Raw genomic sequence first — 20,580 nt, forward strand, 5'->3', positions numbered from 1 at the left:
AAAAAATGGCCACTCAGTGCATTATAGGATAATAACTGTCTGTGATTCAAACATCTGGATGAAACGTTTATGATTTCTGGAATCATAATACGGATACTTGTAGAAATACAGAGTATATATAAATATATCTGATTCCTTATAATGTTATAAAATTTATAGAAGGTTATAAAGTTATCTTCTATGATACACTTGTTTCCTAAATCGTTTCGTTTGAATAAGCCAGCTTTTGGAATATTAATAAGACAACATAAACGTTAGAGGAATTGATAGAAGATATAAATGAAGAAAAAAAGGAACATTAGGAGAAATTTATTGCAATTTGGTGATCAAAGCGAATTACAATTCTTTACAGTGATTATTGGAATTTTCTCTTTAAAATTATTCTTTGGAACATATATTCTTTGATATAAAGTTTCCGGAATCAAAAGTACAAAATTAGAATATGAGCATGACAGCATAACTCATAGAAATACTCACTTATAATAATCATTTTCAATTAGAGGATATGTAATGAGGTGAGCGCACATATGCGAATTTAGTTTAAACAAAGAAACTTCGGTTTTTCTAAAAACAAACCAATCTACTTCATAATTCTGCTACATCCCATTCCCCTTATGCGCAACAAACGCATCAAATATTTATCAGCGTTTTGACAAAGCTCAGAATATGTTCGACCAGTGGTGTTCTGTAGAGCTTTACACGTACATTTTCCAGTAGACACAACATTGCAAGAGGAATGACAATGGGAAAACAGCACGAGATATTAAATCAATCTTTTCTGCAATGCTGATCCTCCTTTCCTCAGCATCCTTATTTGCTGCCTGCTTGTCTTTTAATGGTTTTTCAGTTTCTTTCACACTTCCTTTCGTTTTGGAAACCTGTCAAAATAATTAAAGTGCTGCAGTACAAATAAACTTAATTACATCGTTAAGTTACTAAATAAAACCAGCATTAAAATACAGAACGAATAGTTGGAAGGGAAAATGGTATCTAACCACGCATTGAGAATATGTTAATTAAATACGTAAATATTTTGTTAACTAAGGTACATATATTCGTGGCAATGAATGCAGAAAACTTCCTATATACGATACATTCTCGATTCAACCCTGGAACCAGACAAAAAAAAAGTCAAGGTCCGCACTCGGGATGGCATTCAAGTTATATTTATGATTTTGGCCTCGTGGAATGAATTTTGACTCTGCCATCTCAAAACTGGATATTTTTTTTTTTACTCGTGGCAATTACTCTGTATGAGGGGTTAAAATCTTTTATCAAAAAAAGGAAAAAAACTTTTTCTTAAACAAATATGCTGAAACAAAAATATAAAAATTTGCTCATGCCACAAAAAAAAGAAACGATTGGCCAAAATTAGTAACTGATAGCCATTTACAAAATTAAACACTACTATATTACGTAAAAATGAGTTGTTGCAAACCAAGTAATGTAGAATAGGTATTAACTGCTACCTGCATACGAGGGCCTACATTGACCCTGATGAGTGAAAGTCCTTGCTTGTTTATTCTGGTATTTTTTTATTTCATTTTTTTTCATTAGGTAGTTTGATTTATTGACATTTCTGTTTGCATCAATACTTGATTAAGCCATGTTTAATTTTCATTTTTTTTTAAATTAGGTAGTAAATAATACAGACACCGGACAAAAAAAAAAAAAAAGAAAGAAAAGTAAACTGCTTAGTTTTTCAATTAATAACGTGTAACCTCTCCCTTAGCACGAATCACTTCCGATATCTCATTAGCAGGGATTCAACTGGACAGTTTATATCAATATTAAGCCATTCTGAAAACAACTGGGCCCGTAATCGCGTGGATGCTGTTGTGTTTTCACTTTCCATTCAAAACAGTCCCATACGTTCTCTATAAGATTCGAATCGGATGACGTGGCTGGCCAAATTGGCTAGAATTTCTGTAATTTACAAATAAAATTTTGCCTTGAATGGAGTCAAGTGTCGCGTTTAGATTTCGTTAGAATTCCCACATAATGCCTTTCACACAAGATTTAGCAATTATATTATTACGTAAATTTAAACTTTTTTATAAAATGCAGTATATAATGAGAGAAGGAAACTCTCCTTGGTGCGATCTAAGCTTATGATCGGGGGTTTTAGACCAGTTCTGGTCCGCAAGTGGTAAAAGATCATTTTGATTTGCAACTTATTATACAGGGCGATTCTTAGGTTCATTCCTGTAGAATACACTTACAGGGCAAATTCAAGTGACAATGTAAATTAGAGGACAGCAGTTGCCCCACCCGAGTTTTTTTTTTCCCAATTAGAGGATATGTAATTTATTATAAGAATTTGTAACAGTTCTGAGTTTCCGTCGTAAAAGTCTCAGTAGAACTGGGTTGAAAGTTTTTAAGCATGTTACAAAAGGAAGCGTTGAATCTACAGAGTTTTATTTTGTAACTGTGCTAAAAAAGAACACGATATCTATGGCACTTCCTTTAATTTTTGAATGCCATCCTGTTTCAGAAGAATTACCACTATTCATTTCGTTCTTTTATGGGGCTACTATGATTACAAACGTGTCAGTTAAAAAATCCACCTTAGCAGTCAAAGTTATGCATACCTTAAAATGATCGGCATCCCAATCAGAGATTTTACATTTTTGTTTGTTCTTCATTACTAAGACAAGAGCATATTCCAGAAGGCTGAAGAAGACGAAGGCAATACAACAGGACAGCCAGATGTTGAGAGCAACTGTGTACGACACATTGGGTAGTGATGATTGGTACTGTTTAGTGATTATCGTCAGTAGGCTGGTAACTCCTAAAGTGATCCGAGCAGGAACAGCCTCTGGTGGAATCCAAAATGCTAACATCGATATCATAACTATGAGAATGGTGGGAATGTACACATTCATTATATAAAAACTAAGGCGTCGCTGCAAACTCACAGTTCCTGTGAGGCGGGAGAAGTTTCCTAAAGGGGAAAACAACAAAGGACAAAATTGTTTTGAGAATTTTCGCTAAAAATATATTAAGAAGTAATTAAATTTGATACTGACAGCATTGCCACTTCTTATTTAATGGACCTTCTTGAAACAAACCTTAAAACGAGAATTCTTTCCTTGTTAAGATTTCAAACATATTCTCTTTATCAAATACATACCAATGAGATAAGCTGAGTTGGTGGCTGAGGTTGACATTTTAACAACTTCAAACTGAGGTAACACCACCTGGCGACTGAGACGGAAAACGTTAAGGTTATTCCATTCAAGTATCACATCCTCTGTTGTGTGAGTTACTAAAATGAAAAAACATAGCCATTAACGAACGCAGTTTTGGCATCCATTCAAAATAAACATTTAAACCTAATAATTAAAAATTAACTCGATTTTTCTTTAACCAGAATAAATATTATGCAGAAAAAAACGTCAGTGGCCAGAAAATCACAGTTATCCGATCCTCAGATAGCACAGTGCTACTAACCTATACATTGTTTTTTTTTTTTTTTAACCACAAGACACATGGAGAAGACCCGGGTTCGAATTCCGTCAAGAGGTATTGTGTGTTTTATTGGTCACGGTTACTCCTCTAGAAACTGGTTTTTTCATTCAGTACACTACGAAAACAACCCACCAGAACACACAAAATTTTAAATAAACATTAAACTGACACCTCATACCCTTATTTGCATTGGTACAAAAAATTATCCGAAGAAAAAAAAAAAAAAAAAAAAAACAGATAAAAAAACAAAATATATATATATATATACACATATATATATATATTACTACTACGCACATTCTTTGGCACTACTGTATCTAAGTTCCTATTTAATTATGAGACACAACTTTTACACGTTTTGGCAAGAACCGTGACAAAAATAAAACAATGTTTTATTTTTGGCCCATTCTCTATTATATGAAATATAATCGAAAATTAATCGTGAACGCCAGGCGCTACTAAATCTTCACTAAAGGAACAACATTATTAATAGAATAGAATAATAATTAATAGAATAACAATTAATAGAATAAAATAATTTATATACACTGAGTAACAGAATAGTTACAAAAACACACAGACTCAAGAGTGCATGAGTATGTTAAGTGATTCGTAGTGCAAATCTTAAAAAATTCAGTTTTATTCTCCCGAGAACAGTAGACGAGGATTTAGATGAACAGGACTGTAGAAGCCTGGGAATAACAGTGCCCATTTGTCAACTCTCGGGGATCGCAAAGTGAATACAGCATTCTTAGAACTTTTCGTGTAGCGCGAACGACGTTTCTTGTTTTAATCCAAGTGCTTAAAAAGTCTTCATACCATTCTATACCCAATCTGTGCGGTTGAATACTTGCCCTTCTGTAATAAGTATTCTATTGCATCTTATATCTTCTCGATTTCTTTCTAATTTGGAAATATCCGCATACTCCTTGATATCCGCAGATATAACAATATGCTTGCTTCTTCAAAAAAAAAAAAAAAAAAAACCCTTAAAATGATAGCTCGTATTTTTAAGGCATCAAAAGGGTGGACAAAGGTTTTTAGAGCTTGTTGTAACACACGTTATAGTAAAGAGAAAAACAATAGGCAGCGTAAGGTATGTAGCAGGTAGGCCTAACTGTCATTAGGCCTACCCGCGCCACACTCACACTGTGTGATGAGAGGAAAGCTCAGGGTGGGCGGCCATGCGCTAATACTGTTTGTAGCGTGTTACCTGCCAAAAAAAGAAAAAATAAACCACCTGGGGAAGCCTAGTCAGTTACCTTCGAGCTACCGCTTGTTTATTCCTTAATATAGTCTTTGTTAGGAATCTAAATATGATTTCTCAATTTCTCTGGAAATAAAATTTGCTGTTTAAATTAAAAAAAATAATTAAATTTTATGTTTATACTCCGGGACGACCACACGGTCGGTCAGAGGAGTTCAAAAGGTAGAAATAGTACAAGAAACAGCACCGTATTCAGCAGCCACGGGCTTGAACCGGGGTCACTCAAGGCACGTGTATTTATGCACCCGCGAGCCTGACCACTCGGCTACGGCGGCCTCCTAATCAGTAAAGTTATTCACACAGCCACAGTTATTTAAATCTTGTTGCCATGTTTAGATAGTTATGAACAAAACGTTTCTCCTCTAAACAGAGCCGGACCAAAGTATTTCCGTGCCCGGGGCAGAAAGGTTTTTGGCGCTTGCCCAGGGTGCCCTTAAAGAATGGTACCCTGGGCAAGGGCCCTACTAGCCCGTGCCTTAATCCAGCAATGCCTCTGAACGTTCGTTTTCCTCGTCTGAAAGCTACTTTATCTTCTAAATACGGTGTTCTCAAATGAATATTGAAATTTATCTTCAATTTTTAATGTATTTAACGTTTAATAAATATTTAAGTACCAGTAATTTTAACTATTTCTTACTTACAGCTCATAATCAAGATCCTGCACTTCTGAATGTCGTGAGGAAACCTGCTGAGTTCCATGTTACAGCTCAGTTTTAAAGTTAATCTGAATAGGGTAACAAAAGAGTAAATGATTATTCACAAGTATATGCTGGTTGCATGCATTTAAGTTGCTTTATTTATTTCTTAAATAGAATAATCTAAGAAATGTAATACGTCTGCATTAAATGCAGCAAATACTTTAGAAATATGAGAGGCAGTATTATGACATAAAAATATAAAGGAAGAAGGGAGAGAAGTAGGTCACCTAAGCTATAAATGTTATAAAAATATTTTATAATTCAGCATACCTATAATGTGTTGTGTGTATTTTTTTTTTTTTTTTCGGTAGTTGTTGGCGCATCGGCTTCTGTGCCCATAATGCACTTCCCAAGGTTTTTGCAGTACTTTGATCCAAGCCCGAGGAGGGATTCGAACCCGCGACCTTTGGGTTGCCAGGCAGGCACTTTACTCACCCAACTAGTCCGGTCGGCGTGTTGTGTGTGTAAAAAAAAAAGCTTTGAAAAGTTCTGTGATACCCAAAAAATTACAGCGGTTTAAATGCAAAATTGTCACTAATCTACCGCAATTCACAATAGCGGTTACTATTTGAATTTTGTGACTTAAGTGAAGTGGATCAATAGAGTAATGTACAAATAAGAATAATTCAAAAGGCCTTACATAAATTCATACATTACATAAATTCAAACAAAATTTTATTTTGTTTCTACAGTTACACATCTTTCGGAAGTAAAAGAACATTTACCTTATGGTCCAACACTATTATTAACCAAGTTTGCTTCTATCGAACTAGACGCGCTGTAAATTTTTGTGTAGTTGCTTCATGGTAACTTCTGCCAGGCGAAAATTGTACTCAAAAGAGGCAAACGGACATATAATATAAGGAATTTACAGCGACACACTGACACCTTACTTTGAACTTAGATGTCCTCAGTCAGGGCAGGAGGTACATAAAACCCTCGTCCGAGATATTGTTGATCCCAAGATGCAAACGAAGCTCATAAAAATTTCTCCACTGAAATGAAATCAAGGCAAAACATTTTCCATACGATATGGAAGAGCATCGAATGTGCTTGTTATCTGCAAGCGATGCATATCCAGTATACGATTTACCAAAGCGAGAGGCATTCGCTAGACCGGCCTCTGAGCAAAACGAGAACAGGTTTCTTAATGTTTAGGATGGATGAAGTTCACTTTTCGCTAAGGGGATAAACTCCCATAACTACCGAATTTGGGGAACAGACAACCCTCAGGCTTACTCGAATCTCCTCAGCAGGCACCAAAGGTAAAGGAGTAGTCTTACGGCATCGTTAAATATGGGCCATTTTCTTTAAAGAACATTGCCACTGATTTGAAAACCTGCAATGTCACAGGTTGGCCATACGTCGACCTTTTACGTCACGCTTAGCCTTCAAGAAAGAAAAGCATTCGTTACGATAACATTCATATGCCATGGTACACCATCAATAAAATAATTTCTAATGTCAACCTTTGATGCAGATGATACACTTGGCGAACTCTATCCACATGAATGAGCTCATAAAACCCAAGACTTGGTGTCAAGTCAGATTTTTGGTTATGGAGGTGTCCCAAGTCTCGTGAATATCCGACATCTCAGTCATTGTTGAAAGATGTCACACACCAAGAAGGTACAGCAATTTTAACGGATGTGTTCTACCATGAGAGGGATTACACCCAATACTGAGACATTACTGTGAACACGTGTTCGAAAGAAATTTCGTTATGAACACTATGTATATCTCATTGATGAAACTCTGTATCACTTCCCCTTCTGGTGATATTTATAACTAAATACAGTTTTGATTCCAACAACTTGTAGAGTATTACTGAAGTCAAATGACTCCTGATACTTCACTGTAAAGATCGATTCCTCTATGGTCAATAGTTCTCACAATGGCGAAATGGTGCAATGTACCAGAACTTCCAGCTAAGTGGGACCACCTTAAACACTCCTGACATTCTTATATCAACCCGATGGAATTAACAATAGAGCCCCACAAAAGTTTGCTAAACCACAGTGAATACTGTATATACACGGTATTCATATATACACTATCCTCCAACGTGTATTGGGACATTACATGAAGAAAAAAAAACTTTCGTTAGAACAAAGACATTTTTAATATCGAGTAAACTCACATGGACTTTCATGACATCAACAATTCTCTCGGAGACACCTTCCACAATTTTTTAGTACTGTACTATACTGTAATATTACTCCAATCCTCTTGTAAGGCTGCAGTTAGCTCTGTTTGAACTAGGATGTCTTGTTCCGGCTCTCAATTGTTATTCTAAAGCCTCCCAAAAGTGTTCAATTGGATTCAGATCCGAGCTGGAAATAGCTAGTTAATCAAAACTAAATAGTTCTCCTTAAACCACTATTGCAACGATTCTGCTTTCAGATACAAAGCATTGCCATGCTGATACATATATACACTTTTCTCCAAAATAACTGCTACAATGCAGATAAGGCAGATTTTTATTCAGAATATGAATAATTATACACAGATACACTCGTGGTTTCATCAATGAAAACCAGTAGACTAAATCAAAACCACGTAAACAACCCAATCACAGCGCCACTCCCACTACCCCAACAGAATTTCATTGTAGTGCAGTACAACCACAAGAGGATGAAGTTCTGCGCTTATTCCCGTTCTATCAACTGTCTCTTTCGACTCAGCTCATTAAAAGCGTCTTCGCAAATTTTTCACTCTCCATTTCAACTGCTCACATACACTGCTGGAGGAGCGGCAATAATGATATCTACCTAGCATCGGACTAATGATAGAATTACTTCTATCTTCCACTGGCATTCCCTATAGTTGATTTTGGAAATAAAGTTCGGATTGTCCCACTCTTTCTGCTCTCTGAAGAATGGACATGCCTGCTATGTAACAACCTACTTGTGATAACCCTAAACTGCGCTAGCTATTACCTAAATATGCATCGAAATTCTATGTAATAAATATTCCCTCATTTGCCATTATTCCTGTTTCAAACGTATTGTTGTTATTTGTACAAATATATAAATTGCCCAGTAAATGCAATGACCTTAAATGATTATGTGCGGAACAAATTTATTGATCCAAATATTAACAATGTCAGTGTAGTTTAAATGCACAAAAAAGCAGGAAGGAACAAAATTGCCTAACTACTTTACGTCATTCGAAAAGTATAAAATATCAATAGCTATTTCATAACTTTGAAATTGTTATTTTATTATGTCTAGACAAGTGGACTTCTGCTGACAAAATAAGGGGGGAAAAAGTAACGAACACCTATCTTAGTGATAGAGTGCTGATGGCAACAGTGAAAGCAAACCCAGTGGATTTAAATATAATACAAGTCTTTAAATATAATACAACAAGCAACTGTGATTAGATGAAATAGAAACAGTGTATGAACAACTGGACGAATTAATAGGGATAGTAAAAGATACAGAAAACCTAATCATAATGGGTGATTTCAATTCAGTGGTAGGACAAGGAGGGGCATGTGAAGAAGCAGGACCATTTGGACTTGGAATAAAAAATAAAAGGGGAGAAAGACTTAGAGTTTTGTAATCAACAAGAATTAACCGTTGGCAACACACCTTTTTGAAGTACCAAAAAGAAGCGGCTAAACGGAAGATCCTAGGAGACCTACAATTCTGGTCTTTTCTTAAAACAAAAAAATAAGGGGGGGAAAAAGTAACGAACCAAGAAAGCCATGGATAACAAGTGAAATTCTCAACCTGATTGTACAAAGAAACAAAGCCAGAAGAAGAAGAATAATACAGCCGAAGGACAAGAACAGTACGGAAGACTAAGAAATAAAGCGACTGATGAATGCAGAAGGGCAAAAGAAAAGTGGATGGATGAAATATGCAAGGAAGTTGAAGATAATTTTAAAAAATGGAAGAACTGACATAACATACAAGACGATTGCCACAAGACCCAAAAACCAAAAGCACAGCAATAAGAGATAAAGATTGAAAACTACTGGTTAGAAATAAAGAAAGGAATAAGATGGAAAGAGTACCTGGAAGACCTCTATGATGGGAACCAAATAATTTAAGACGCCTTGGAGACCGAACGTGAAGTAAAAAAAGGATTGTTTGGGGTCAGAATCACTAGAATTAGAAGAGCTCTAAATGAGGTCCCCAATGGAAAAACAGGGGACAGATAAAATTCGGGCTGAATTGCTAAAAAAAAGCAGGAGACTAAAAAAGGAAAGAAATGTTCAATACCATAAAAGCAGTCTATGAAGAAGGAAAAAATGTGGATGACTTTTTTCAAAACCGGACAGTGACATTGCCGAAAATAGGAAATACGACACAGCGTAAAAACTACAAAACCATCAGTCCGCTTAGCCACGCATCCAAAATACTACTGAACATAAAAAAACACAGAATTAAACCAAAAACAGAACAGTTTTTAAGCGAAGATCAGTTTGGTTTTTGAAATAGAAGAGGAACACGAGAAGCCATCTTAGTGTTACGCAGATAATCATCTTAGTGTTACGTTGATCGAAGAATAATCATAAACAAAACCACACACATAGCTTTTATTGATCTAGAAAAAGCATTTGACAGTGTTCTCTGGGAGAAGCTTTTCAGAGTCATGAAAAAGGCCCAGGTTGATTGGAGAGATCGACGAGCAATCAAAAAATTATATGAAAATCAAACAACAAAAATTGAATTTCAAAATAATGAAGTAATAACCAAGATAAGAAAAGGAGTTAGGCAGGGGTGTGCATTATCACCATTACTATTTAACTTGTACATGGAAGACATTCTAGAGAAACTGAAGTGTAAAACCAAAGGAATAAACATAGGAGGGGTACAGGTGTAATTTAACGTTTTGCAGTTGATATAGCGGCATTAGCGGAACATGAAGAAGAGTTGAAAAACATAATCGAAGTTATGGAAGAAGTTTTCTTTGAATATGGGTTCAAAATTAACACAAACAAAGACAAAAATAATGGTTGGCGGTAAAGAAAGTCAAAGAAAAACAGACAAGATAGAAATAGATAAGAAGGAAATTGAACAAGTTCATTTGTATATCTTGAAAGCAACATACAAGAGGATGGCAAAAGCCATTTATAAATAAAAAGAAGAATTGCAATAGCGAAAGAAGCACTTAGGAAAAAGAAATCATTTATTGCAAGAAAGATAAACAAAGAAAACAGGAAGAGAAACAAACCGGAGAGAGAAAAAGACGAATGAAGAGATCCTCAGAGTAGCTGAGGAACAAAGAACAATCAAGAAAACCACAATAAAAAGGAAGATGCGGTTCCTAGGACATCTCTGGAGACACAATGATTGGATAGTAAACATACTAGAAAGACAGCTTGAAGGGAAAAGAAGCAGAGGACGACCAAGAATCACACCACCTGATGACGTGCTCCGACTCTCAAGAATGAATTACAGTGAAACAATACAAAAAGGCCAAATTCGGGATGAGTGGAGAAAAAAAATATCTCTATGGTGTCAGGGCCCTTAATAGGATGATGAGACAAGTGGATTTAAAACCGCGCTCTGCTACCTAGTCCACCATACAAACTAATGATACTCAGCGCTTCAGTCTGGTGCCTTTTTTTTTTCCTGCTGTGGCACTCTCTAATGCATGGGTGGTGTGCAGAATATTTTACGATAAGGTGTTCGTAAAACTATAGAATATTAGCGCTAAAAAAAACTAACATACGCTACAGAATACTTCTTAATGGTTGTACTGGTAGTACCATGTGAGAAATATGTTCTTTTACTTACTTGTTGAAGAAATAGATTGAAGAATCGTTATAGAGCCACAAGAATGAGTAACGATGGATCACTTTTTCATTCTGACCTCCCACTGCGTTCTTGAAGAAGGTTTTCGGATGCCACAATTTATCAAGCCAGTACACATCAAGGTTTACCTTTCTCGCCTTGATCCACGAAGGAAATCGAAGTCGTTCATCCTTCCACTGAGCTTCGTAATCGACGGTAACGGTGTAAGTCTGCAATATAAACACACAGATAGGCAACCTTTGTTCATTTGCGGCTGGATAAAAATTTTATAAATTGCCAGGAAATGGCTACATATATCCATTTTTACAAGAATTCTTACACAACAAGAGTAATTATTAAGAATATTATAGAAACGCCCACATGGAATAAAACTACAGGCGAGGAAGGGAAAGGGACGATTTTAAAAACTGAATAATTAAATAATTCATGTTTGCCAACTACAAATATGCCATCCTTAAGTACACAGCATGCTGTTTATTTTTTAAAGATATATCCTCGAGGTGATCTCTGTATCTGCGCAGGCTTTCTTCTAATCTTCCACTCATGTTTCCCATGAGATGGTGTAGCATCTCTAAAGGAATTCCGCCATTTCTCCACGAATGCTTTATTTCAGCTCTTTAATATTGTGTGGACAATGAGAGTACACTTTGCTTTTTATTTTAAGTGGCCCATAGAAAAAAAAAAGAAAAACATGCTGACAGATCTGGGGACCTTGGAGGTCAAGAAATGTCACTATTCTAGCAGATGATGTGGTTATGAAAAGCAGTCTCACAGCGTACAATGACACCCTGGCGGGTTCGCGCCACCTTATCGAAGCCAACTAGTCTCATTAACTTGAGGAAACCTAGTAGCTGGTTCATCAGTCAAAAAAGTTGCGATCGTGTTAGTACCTGGCTAACGTCACAGTTCTTACTTTTATATTATCATCTTAAAAAAAATAACGGCCGATAACATTGGCCAATCATGATTATCATCATATCCAATCTTGATTAATTTTATGTTGCTGAACACGAAAATCACATTAAAATTTGTCGATTAGCTCTTGTATTCGAATTACAGTTGGGGTTTCATATTAGCGAGTTACTCTCGTCTACATAGTGTGCATAGTGTTAGGGTCAGGCGCCACCTGTGATTTCTCACATCTGCGCCATATGTACGCTGTGAAGAAATACAGAACTACTGTAAATGCCAGAAAAGTGTTGTCTGTTGTATATGACATATTGCGTTAGGTTCTGTTGGGTGTCCTGGCATTTGGCCGCAGGGCCCCTGGTGGGACCTCACGTTGCCCGCACACACCGCTAGGAGGTAGCCAGGCTGCCCATTATTCTCTGGCTAGTCTCCGCCAGGGTCGCCTGAGCGTCCTGGACGAAGACCAAGTTAAAAAAAAAAAAAAAAAAAGAAAAGAGAAGAAGAGAAGAAGAGAAGAGAAGGTCTGGGGAACAAGAGGAAGAGGGATCTGAATGTGAGGAACAAGCTAAAGTGGACAGATAGAGAAGGCAGTCCACCCGAGTAAGGAGAAATAGGGGATGGGTAGAGGGATCAAAAGTCACAGGGGCAGGCGCCACTGTGCGAGTGCCAAAGGCCAAGCACTCTCTGGGAGTCAGCTTTTCAAGGAGTGCCAACCATGTCTTACTCTTTTATCAGTTTGGGAAAATGCTATCCGACCCCAGTTTGTGTTTGCACTTGAAGGTCGTTGTTCTGAGCAGCTCTAAGTTCAGCAAACTTTGCCCGTCTGATGGTAAAGACAGCTTGTGCGTAACTCGTTAAGGCTTTGTATGTCGTTTCATTCTGAAGCAGGTATGTTTCATGATTACGAGGGTTCTCCTGGATTTCAGTTAAAAATTTGAGCCTACAATCATCGTAAGCAGGGCACTCATACATGAGATGCCCCCATGACTCCTCTTCGCCACAGTGGCAGAATGGATTGCTTTCAATTCCCATTGCTGTCAATTTTTGTTGAAAGGGCCCATGTCCTGTGATCAGGAATGTAACTTGCAGACCAGGTGAAAACCAGGAAGGAGACTTCGGGAAAGTCATGTCAATGGATGGGAGGAATCTTCTGGTAATTTCTCCTTTGGGCGTGGTTTCCCATGAATGCTGCCAAATTCCTTGAAGGTGTGTGAAGATACGTTTTCTTTCTTGTTTCAGGTCATTGGTAAGTTGCAGTTGAAGATTTAACAACTGTGTCGGAATTCCCTTCTTTAATAGATGGTAAAGTCCCCTTTTAATCACCTCAAGATAGAGTGGCAAGCATCCAGTAATAGCCTGTAGGGCAGGGGTGCTGACAGTGCGACATGCCCTGCAGATTCGAATTACAGTTGGGGTTTCATATTAGCGAGTTACTCTCGTCTACATTTATTTATTTATTTATTAACACACAACTGTATATACATTCTCAAGTTATCTTAATCAATTTACATACAATATTAATCAATTTATATACAATATTTATATACAGATTTATATACATGCTCTTATATATACTGTAGTCTTTCTGTACATTGATTGTGTGTGTCCTGATATGAAGGGTGGCTCCTAGACACTCTCGTCTACAGTATCAACTACGACTCTCGGCAAAACGCATGGAAACACCGCAGTTTCAGTACCGAAACGCTCTTATCACGTGATCGGCAACTATCGCCGCGCTCTGCATCACGTGATAAGTTGTTGCCCCTGAAATGCATCTACAACTCTGTTGCAGTAATCCTCGAATATGGCTAGTTACTGCGTGATTTGTTCTCGGTTAACGGGTATTTTCTGTGAAATTCCTACTTTTTGCACAGCATTTGTGTCGTGTAAAATTAATATGCCCCATAATTGTGTGAATAATCCGGATAACTTCTTTTACGTATGTGGAGAAGTCACGTTAGCTCGAATCATAAAAAAAGGCCTACTTCTTGTACTTTGGGTGTAAAGTAGGAGACCAGGACAAGAACTGGGCTCCACACGTATGCTCCACTACCTGTTCATGAAAACTCAGCGCGTGGGTGAATCGAACGGGACGATTCACCCATCAATGACCTCATCAGGGATATCGAACTGCCGAAGAATAAGGCAGAGCTTTTTGGTCTCGGGGCTACAACAGTGGAATCTTCTAGGTCATTCTGTGAAAGTAACAACATTTCGTACTCGAAATAAAGACTATGCTAAATTCTATCAAACAGAAGGTGAACTTACTGTTTGTAAGAATGTTGATGGTCTAATGGCAGCAATGAACATGAGGCACGTTCCCGAAGAATGGCGACTATTTATAGACGCTTCTAAGGTTAGCCTTAAGACTATGTTATTACACAATGGAAATATGCTGCCTTCAATACCTCTTGCATATGCCCTCCACAAAAAAGAAACATACGCAAACATGGAGAACATCCTCTTCAGTGTACGCTATCAGAAGTATGAGTGGCAGATATGTGGTGATTTAAAGGTAATCGCCATTTTATTAGGACTACAAAAGGGTTACACTAAATATTGTTGCTTTCTCTGCGAGTGGGATAGTCGTGCCAAGGATATGCACTACGAGAAGAGGAGTTGGTCTCAACGAAATTCATTAACACCTGGAATGAAGAACACAGCATTTGAGCCTATGGCAGATCCAAATAAAGTTTTGCTTCCACCACTCCACATTAAACTGGGTCCTGTGAAAAATTTCGTGAAGGCTTTGGAAGTGAACGGTCCTGCATTCACATACTTGCAAGAGAAATTCCCAAGACTCAGTACACAGAAGATTAAGGCAGGCGTTTTCATCAGTCCACAAATAAGGCAACTTTTCAAAGACGAACAGTTCGAATGTACCCTTCGCGATAGCGAGAAATCAGCGTGGAAAGCCTTTCAAATGTTTCGACTGGTTTTCTAGGAAATGTTAAAGCCAGCAACTACAGGCAGCTTGCGGAAAATCGCATTACTTTTTATGAAAAACTAAGGTGCAACATATCATTCGAGATGCATGTCTTGCACTCACACCTGGATTTCTTCCCGCCAAACTGTGGTGCCGTCAGCGACGAACTTGGTGAGCGCTTTCATCAAGACATCGCAGCGAAGGAACAACGATAACAAAGCAAATAGAGAGCCGCCGTGTTAGCCCATTATTGTTGGTTGGTGAAATGGGATGCGTCTGAAGCTGAATACAAGCGAAAGGCGAAAAGAGATCCCTTGTTTGATACAGGTATGTTCGTAGCTACATGTTACTGCCATATAAATAAAAAATATCTTGCATAAATAGATAAAACTACTTTTTTCGAAAACAAGAGCCAATCGTAAAGTAAACTTAATTTCATGCCTGTAACAAGATATGACCTAATTTTGTTGTTCAGTGTAATTCCGGTCACTGTGAAATGGTTGCTGATGGAACTGGCGAGTGTTTTCTTCCGACCAAAGACGAAAGTTTTGTTTATTTACAAAACTGTTTAAATGAAAGTAAGTTTCATCAGACATCTACAGATTGTGAATAAAGCCTTCATCATGGTCCATTTGATTTAGCATTTCGTCACAAAAAATTTTGCGGGTAAGATTGTTAAGCTTTAATACTTGCAGTTCTAGTACCTTGTTAAAAACCGGGGTTTTTTTTTTTTTTTTTTTTTTTGAATACCTGTGGTGTGGAGGATTACATCGTCCACATCATGCTATTTAGTAATCATGGAACAGTGGAATGGTGCACGTCGTACTTTCGACGTCAAAGCGCTTATTACAAAACTATAACTATTAAAATTGCCAGTTTCCCTGCCCTACCCTGTACCTGTATAATAAATTATGACATATGAAATTATCACATAATAACAAGAAAAAAATAAATAAAATATCGTATTAATTAATGTGATTTTAGGGCTTCAACGTTTTTTCACAAAGTGTCAACGTCTCGCGAAATATTTCTCGTGGCTCTTCACAATTTATGATAATCACAAGTTATTATAATAAAATAGTGTAGGTCATGGTCTGTCAATCTCGAATTTCATAAACGGCTCCTCACATTTATAGATACTCCAGAATAAACATATAAATAATAAATAAATACTGATATTAATAGTTCCTTCCCCTGCATCCGCTTATAACTGTAATTGTATTATATCGTAGAGGTGTGTTTTCAAGGGCTGATTTTCATGTTTAAGCGGGCTGAAACACACGGAATAACCGTGGGTTATTCCGTGTGTTTCAGCCCGCTTAAACATGAAAATCTGCTATCTACAGCCTCGAATGAAGAGGACTTTAGGAATTCTTCCAGTTGACGACGGAACGGAACCCAGACCTCTTCAAATGAGTGGCAGACAAGGCGATGTATTGTATCCAGTAGGCTGCCACGGTGGTTTTTTAAATAAATCATTAATGAGGAAGATTGAATGGATATATATCGCTTCACTGTTTATAATTAACACTAAAGTACTAACACCACAGGGAGTCGCTATAAAATATCTGTGAATTGCGCTTATTCTGTGGTACGTTTGCCAGTTTTTCTCGGTGAGAAACTCGAGTTTCTGGAAGGAAAATCCATGTAGCAAACACCGAAGACCAGTTCGACGATGGTATGAATAAAGCCCATAAAAATTCATTCCCTCTTGACAGAATTCGAACCTAAGCCTTTTAGAATAAGGATAGTAGTCGCAACCACTGAGCTACCAACGAGGGCCTGAAAAGATACGCTGCCATTACAAATTCAGAAATATAACACAAAACAAAAAAGATGTTTGTCGAACGTTACGTCAAAAGTTAAAATTACACTGAGAAAAAAATATGCAGACTTAATACTAAGTTTTTCGGCAGTTTGCGGGTCACAGAAAAAGGGTTCACTGCTAGATCCGACCTGCTTAAATTACCCATCGTGATCGTACTGTATAAAATGATTATCATATACAACATGAAATCATGGAAATCAGCTTTACAGGAAATTCACACAATAGAAGTACTTCGGGTTCTGTTAAGAACTTAAAATATTTTTTTCTATGGTGCACGTGCATTGTAACACTTCAGTAGTATACAAAGACATTTTCGACCGTTTTTTATGGTGGCTGAAACACGAAGTTTATTAAAACTTAATGTTACTCTAATATGGTGGATTAGTTGAGGGTATGGAAGGCTTAAGCTTGTTGACACTGAATTTAAGTTATATACGTTTCAATATATTATTATCCCTTTTCTTTTCCTTATGGGCAACTGATGCTGTTTTTTTTTTTTTTTATGAGAACCCCAAACACGAGAGGTATTATAACCTATAGTACTTAGTACCGTGCTTGGGTTGGAGGTTGAGAACACGAAAGAAGATATTTGTTGATATTGGACTTGAACTTCTGTAGATTGTAATTTTCAGGAAATACGTATGAAGGAAGGTTGTTCCAGAAAAACCAGATGCATGAAGTAGTTGTTTGTCAGGTTACTATTATCAGTCGACGAACTCTCTGACTATCGTACAGGTGTATAATACATGTAATAATATTATTATTAGTAGTAGTAAATGATGCAAAGAAGCAAGCTTATACAGCATCAACCAGAGGAAACACACACACACACACACACACACACACCAGTACGCCACCTCATCTATCCATTCTCTTTAATAATTTGTCTAGTTCTTCCTTAAAGTTATTCAAACTATCCACTTCTACAATTTAATTGGTAATATTGAGAGCATACTGATCTGTCATATTAGGACCTCCAGAGACTAAAAAAGTTTCGCGCGTTCTTGACGGTATTTGAACCCGGTCCTTTTCCACGTGGTGTGAAGAGGACAGGGATTATAAGCATTGTACTATACAGCGCAGACAAAGTTAATGGTTAAAAAAAAACCCTGTTTTATTAGGATAATCATGAACTAACTTATATGCCCATGCCCTATTTCCCTCGATTTTTCGTCCTCTGCCCTATTTCTTTCGATTTTTCGTCTTTGCTAGACGAAAAATCCGAATTTCGTGGGGGGAGGGGTACCTTACTATCCATGCCTGCGACAAATTCAGCCTGAATAATAAAAAAAAAAAGGCCCATAAAACTTCCTCACGTCATTGACGGAATTCGAACCCAGGCCGTTTCCACCCGGTGTGAGGAGGACGGTGATTATACCACTGTCTACCCACAGAACCCATGGTCAGCCGTTCCACTGCTCTTCGCCTATCGGCTAGCACGAAGCTGGGCAGCCTACGTTCACCACATCCATCGATGAAGCGCGGGACCAACTATTGGCCGGGGTGGCTGCTGTTCAGTCCACTGTTCGCCCACTCTTAAGTCTCTGTAATACTTCCACCCTTTAACGGGCACCAGACAATCATCCCTTTTTCGAAGTCCATCAACTTACGTCCCTTGTCCATGTCGATCAAGCAGTTCGTATTGACTGAATGCCACGAACTTGCATTATCACATTTACTGCTTCTCATCGCAAAGTGTGCCACCGGGAGGGAAGGAACGGGCGCCTGGCAAAACACCGAAGTGGTCTTAATGTTTTGACTGGATATCATTAAAGTTTCCTCACTAGACGGGGGTTCAAGCCCTCACAGTTCTGAAAGACTGCAATCACCTCTCTGTACTAGCGACGAGACTTCTTTTTTCAAATTAGTATTCTGTTCTTATTAGAATAGAACCGTAATTCAAGGAATACGTATTATTTCTAAACACAATATTATTAAATAGTTTAGTGTGAACTTCGAACACCTTTAAAATATACAGTACTTATATCCTATTACATATCCACTTACCATCGTATTCTCATCAACAGAATACAGACTTGCTAGTACCAATCCAATCTTGACTTGCACAGCATTTCCTAAGAAAAAAAAAAAAAAGTAAAAAAATTAGTAACAAGCAAAACATACAATAGGATAATTACAGAAATCTCAAATTTTCGTTTAGCTGCCTTCAATTACATTCACCCTGCGCTCTATAAATGATTTCAAATAAACAATAAATAATATTACGTGTAAATACATGAAAATGATAAGAATTTAGTTTTTACTGAAGACGATGTCTTTGTGGTTTATTTCCATCAAGAGAAATAAATTATGGACACAATTACACCGCAGTAATAAATCAACTACTACTAGTTAATAGCAGTTATGTACAAATCAACGAAATTTGTAGATAACCGGCTCAAAGGCTGATTAACACATGAAAAAAAAGATACGCAGTTCTGCCACACAACTCAGCACTAGAAAAATGCTTTTGTGAAAAATCTCAATTTCAGTTGCTCTCTCTAATAATGTTTTTCTGTTTAATAAAATTACATTGGTGAGAATTATATTAATTGTACGAGGAATTATGTGGATGTCCCACAACTTCAAGTAGGAATGCGCAAAGAAGCTGTCGCTCGTATTGAAATAAATGAAATATATACTTCATATGTATTTTCACTAATTCAACTTGCTATTTTTCGTACAAATATTTCCACATGCATTCATTATGCACGTGGAAAAATCATTGAGCAATACAATGATTGTGAAATTTTGATATTCAGCTATCCGTACTTACAAACCTTTCGTGTTTTAAACTAGTACTTCTCAAACTATCTGTGGCGAAGGGCCAGTTTCTTTTATTTCCAATCCGTCGCAGACCGATATGGCAATGTCAAATTGCTATAAGTATAAAAGTTTCTAAACGTTTACTCTCAATTTCTGTACTTAACTCGTCGCGGACCGGCATCGGTCGGCAAACCACACTTTGAGGAGCACTGTTTTAAATCATAACTTAAGTTTTGTACTAGATCCTGTGTATGATTTAAATACGGTTATATAAAACTTGGCAAGATTTCAGATTTCCACAACGTAATGAAGATATTTTCAGAAACAGACGGAATCTGTTTGTAAGTTAAACTTGTTAAATGAGTACCTGCATCTCAATTTTTACGTTTCAAATTTGCAAAACGTTGATATCCATATTGAAAAACTTTTTATCACATAAATTTACTAAATTCAACAACTATTCGTCATAGAAATACATATTTCCGTATGCTTTCATTATGCATCTGGAAAACTCACTGAGACTGTCTTGAGCAATTTCGGTATTCTGCTACCTGTAGTTGTAAAAAAATTCACATTCACTTTCCAGATTACTTTTTGTTAGATTTTCTGTGTATGTTATAAATACGATTAAGGGAAATTTAGCAAGATTTCAGCTTTTCACTAATGTTATTAGTAGAGTCCCCCAGGGTTCAGTGTTGGGTCCATTGCTGTCTGTATTTATTAATGATATTGATGATGGTATATCTGGCTTAATGTCTAACTTTGCAGACAATACGAAGGTTGGCAGGGTTGTTAATGACAGTAATGACAGTACGCTACTGCAACAGGATCTAGAAAAGTTGAGCAGATTGGCTGAGAGGCGGCAACTGAAGTTTAACATTGACAAATGTAAAGTACAGTACTGCATATGGAAGCAGTAATACAAGAGTAACGTATCAACTGTG

The 20,580-nt window shown here is 37.1% G+C and overlaps 1 protein-coding gene across 1 annotated transcript; it reads right to left on the reverse strand.

The window, feature by feature from the left end:
• Window positions 1-695: 695 nt before the first annotated feature.
• LOC150091429 (glycine receptor subunit alpha-3-like) lies at window positions 696-18,941 on the reverse strand. Its single transcript, XM_090390313.1, has 6 exons — window positions 18,878-18,941; window positions 11,190-11,416; window positions 5,380-5,462; window positions 3,134-3,268; window positions 2,592-2,944; window positions 696-878 (listed from the first exon to the last, which is right to left on the reverse strand). Exons 1-6 carry the CDS (start codon window positions 18,878-18,880, stop codon window positions 696-698), a joined length of 984 nt encoding a protein of 327 aa, XP_090246439.1. The 5' UTR covers window positions 18,881-18,941.
• Between the last annotated feature and the right edge of the window lie 1,639 nt (window positions 18,942-20,580).

This window comes from Mastigoproctus giganteus, chromosome 1 (genome assembly GCF_048544385.1).
Source record: "Mastigoproctus giganteus isolate SK-2022 chromosome 1, ASM4854438v1, whole genome shotgun sequence".
In the NCBI taxonomy this organism is placed as follows: Eukaryota; Metazoa; Arthropoda; class Arachnida; order Uropygi; family Thelyphonidae; genus Mastigoproctus; species Mastigoproctus giganteus.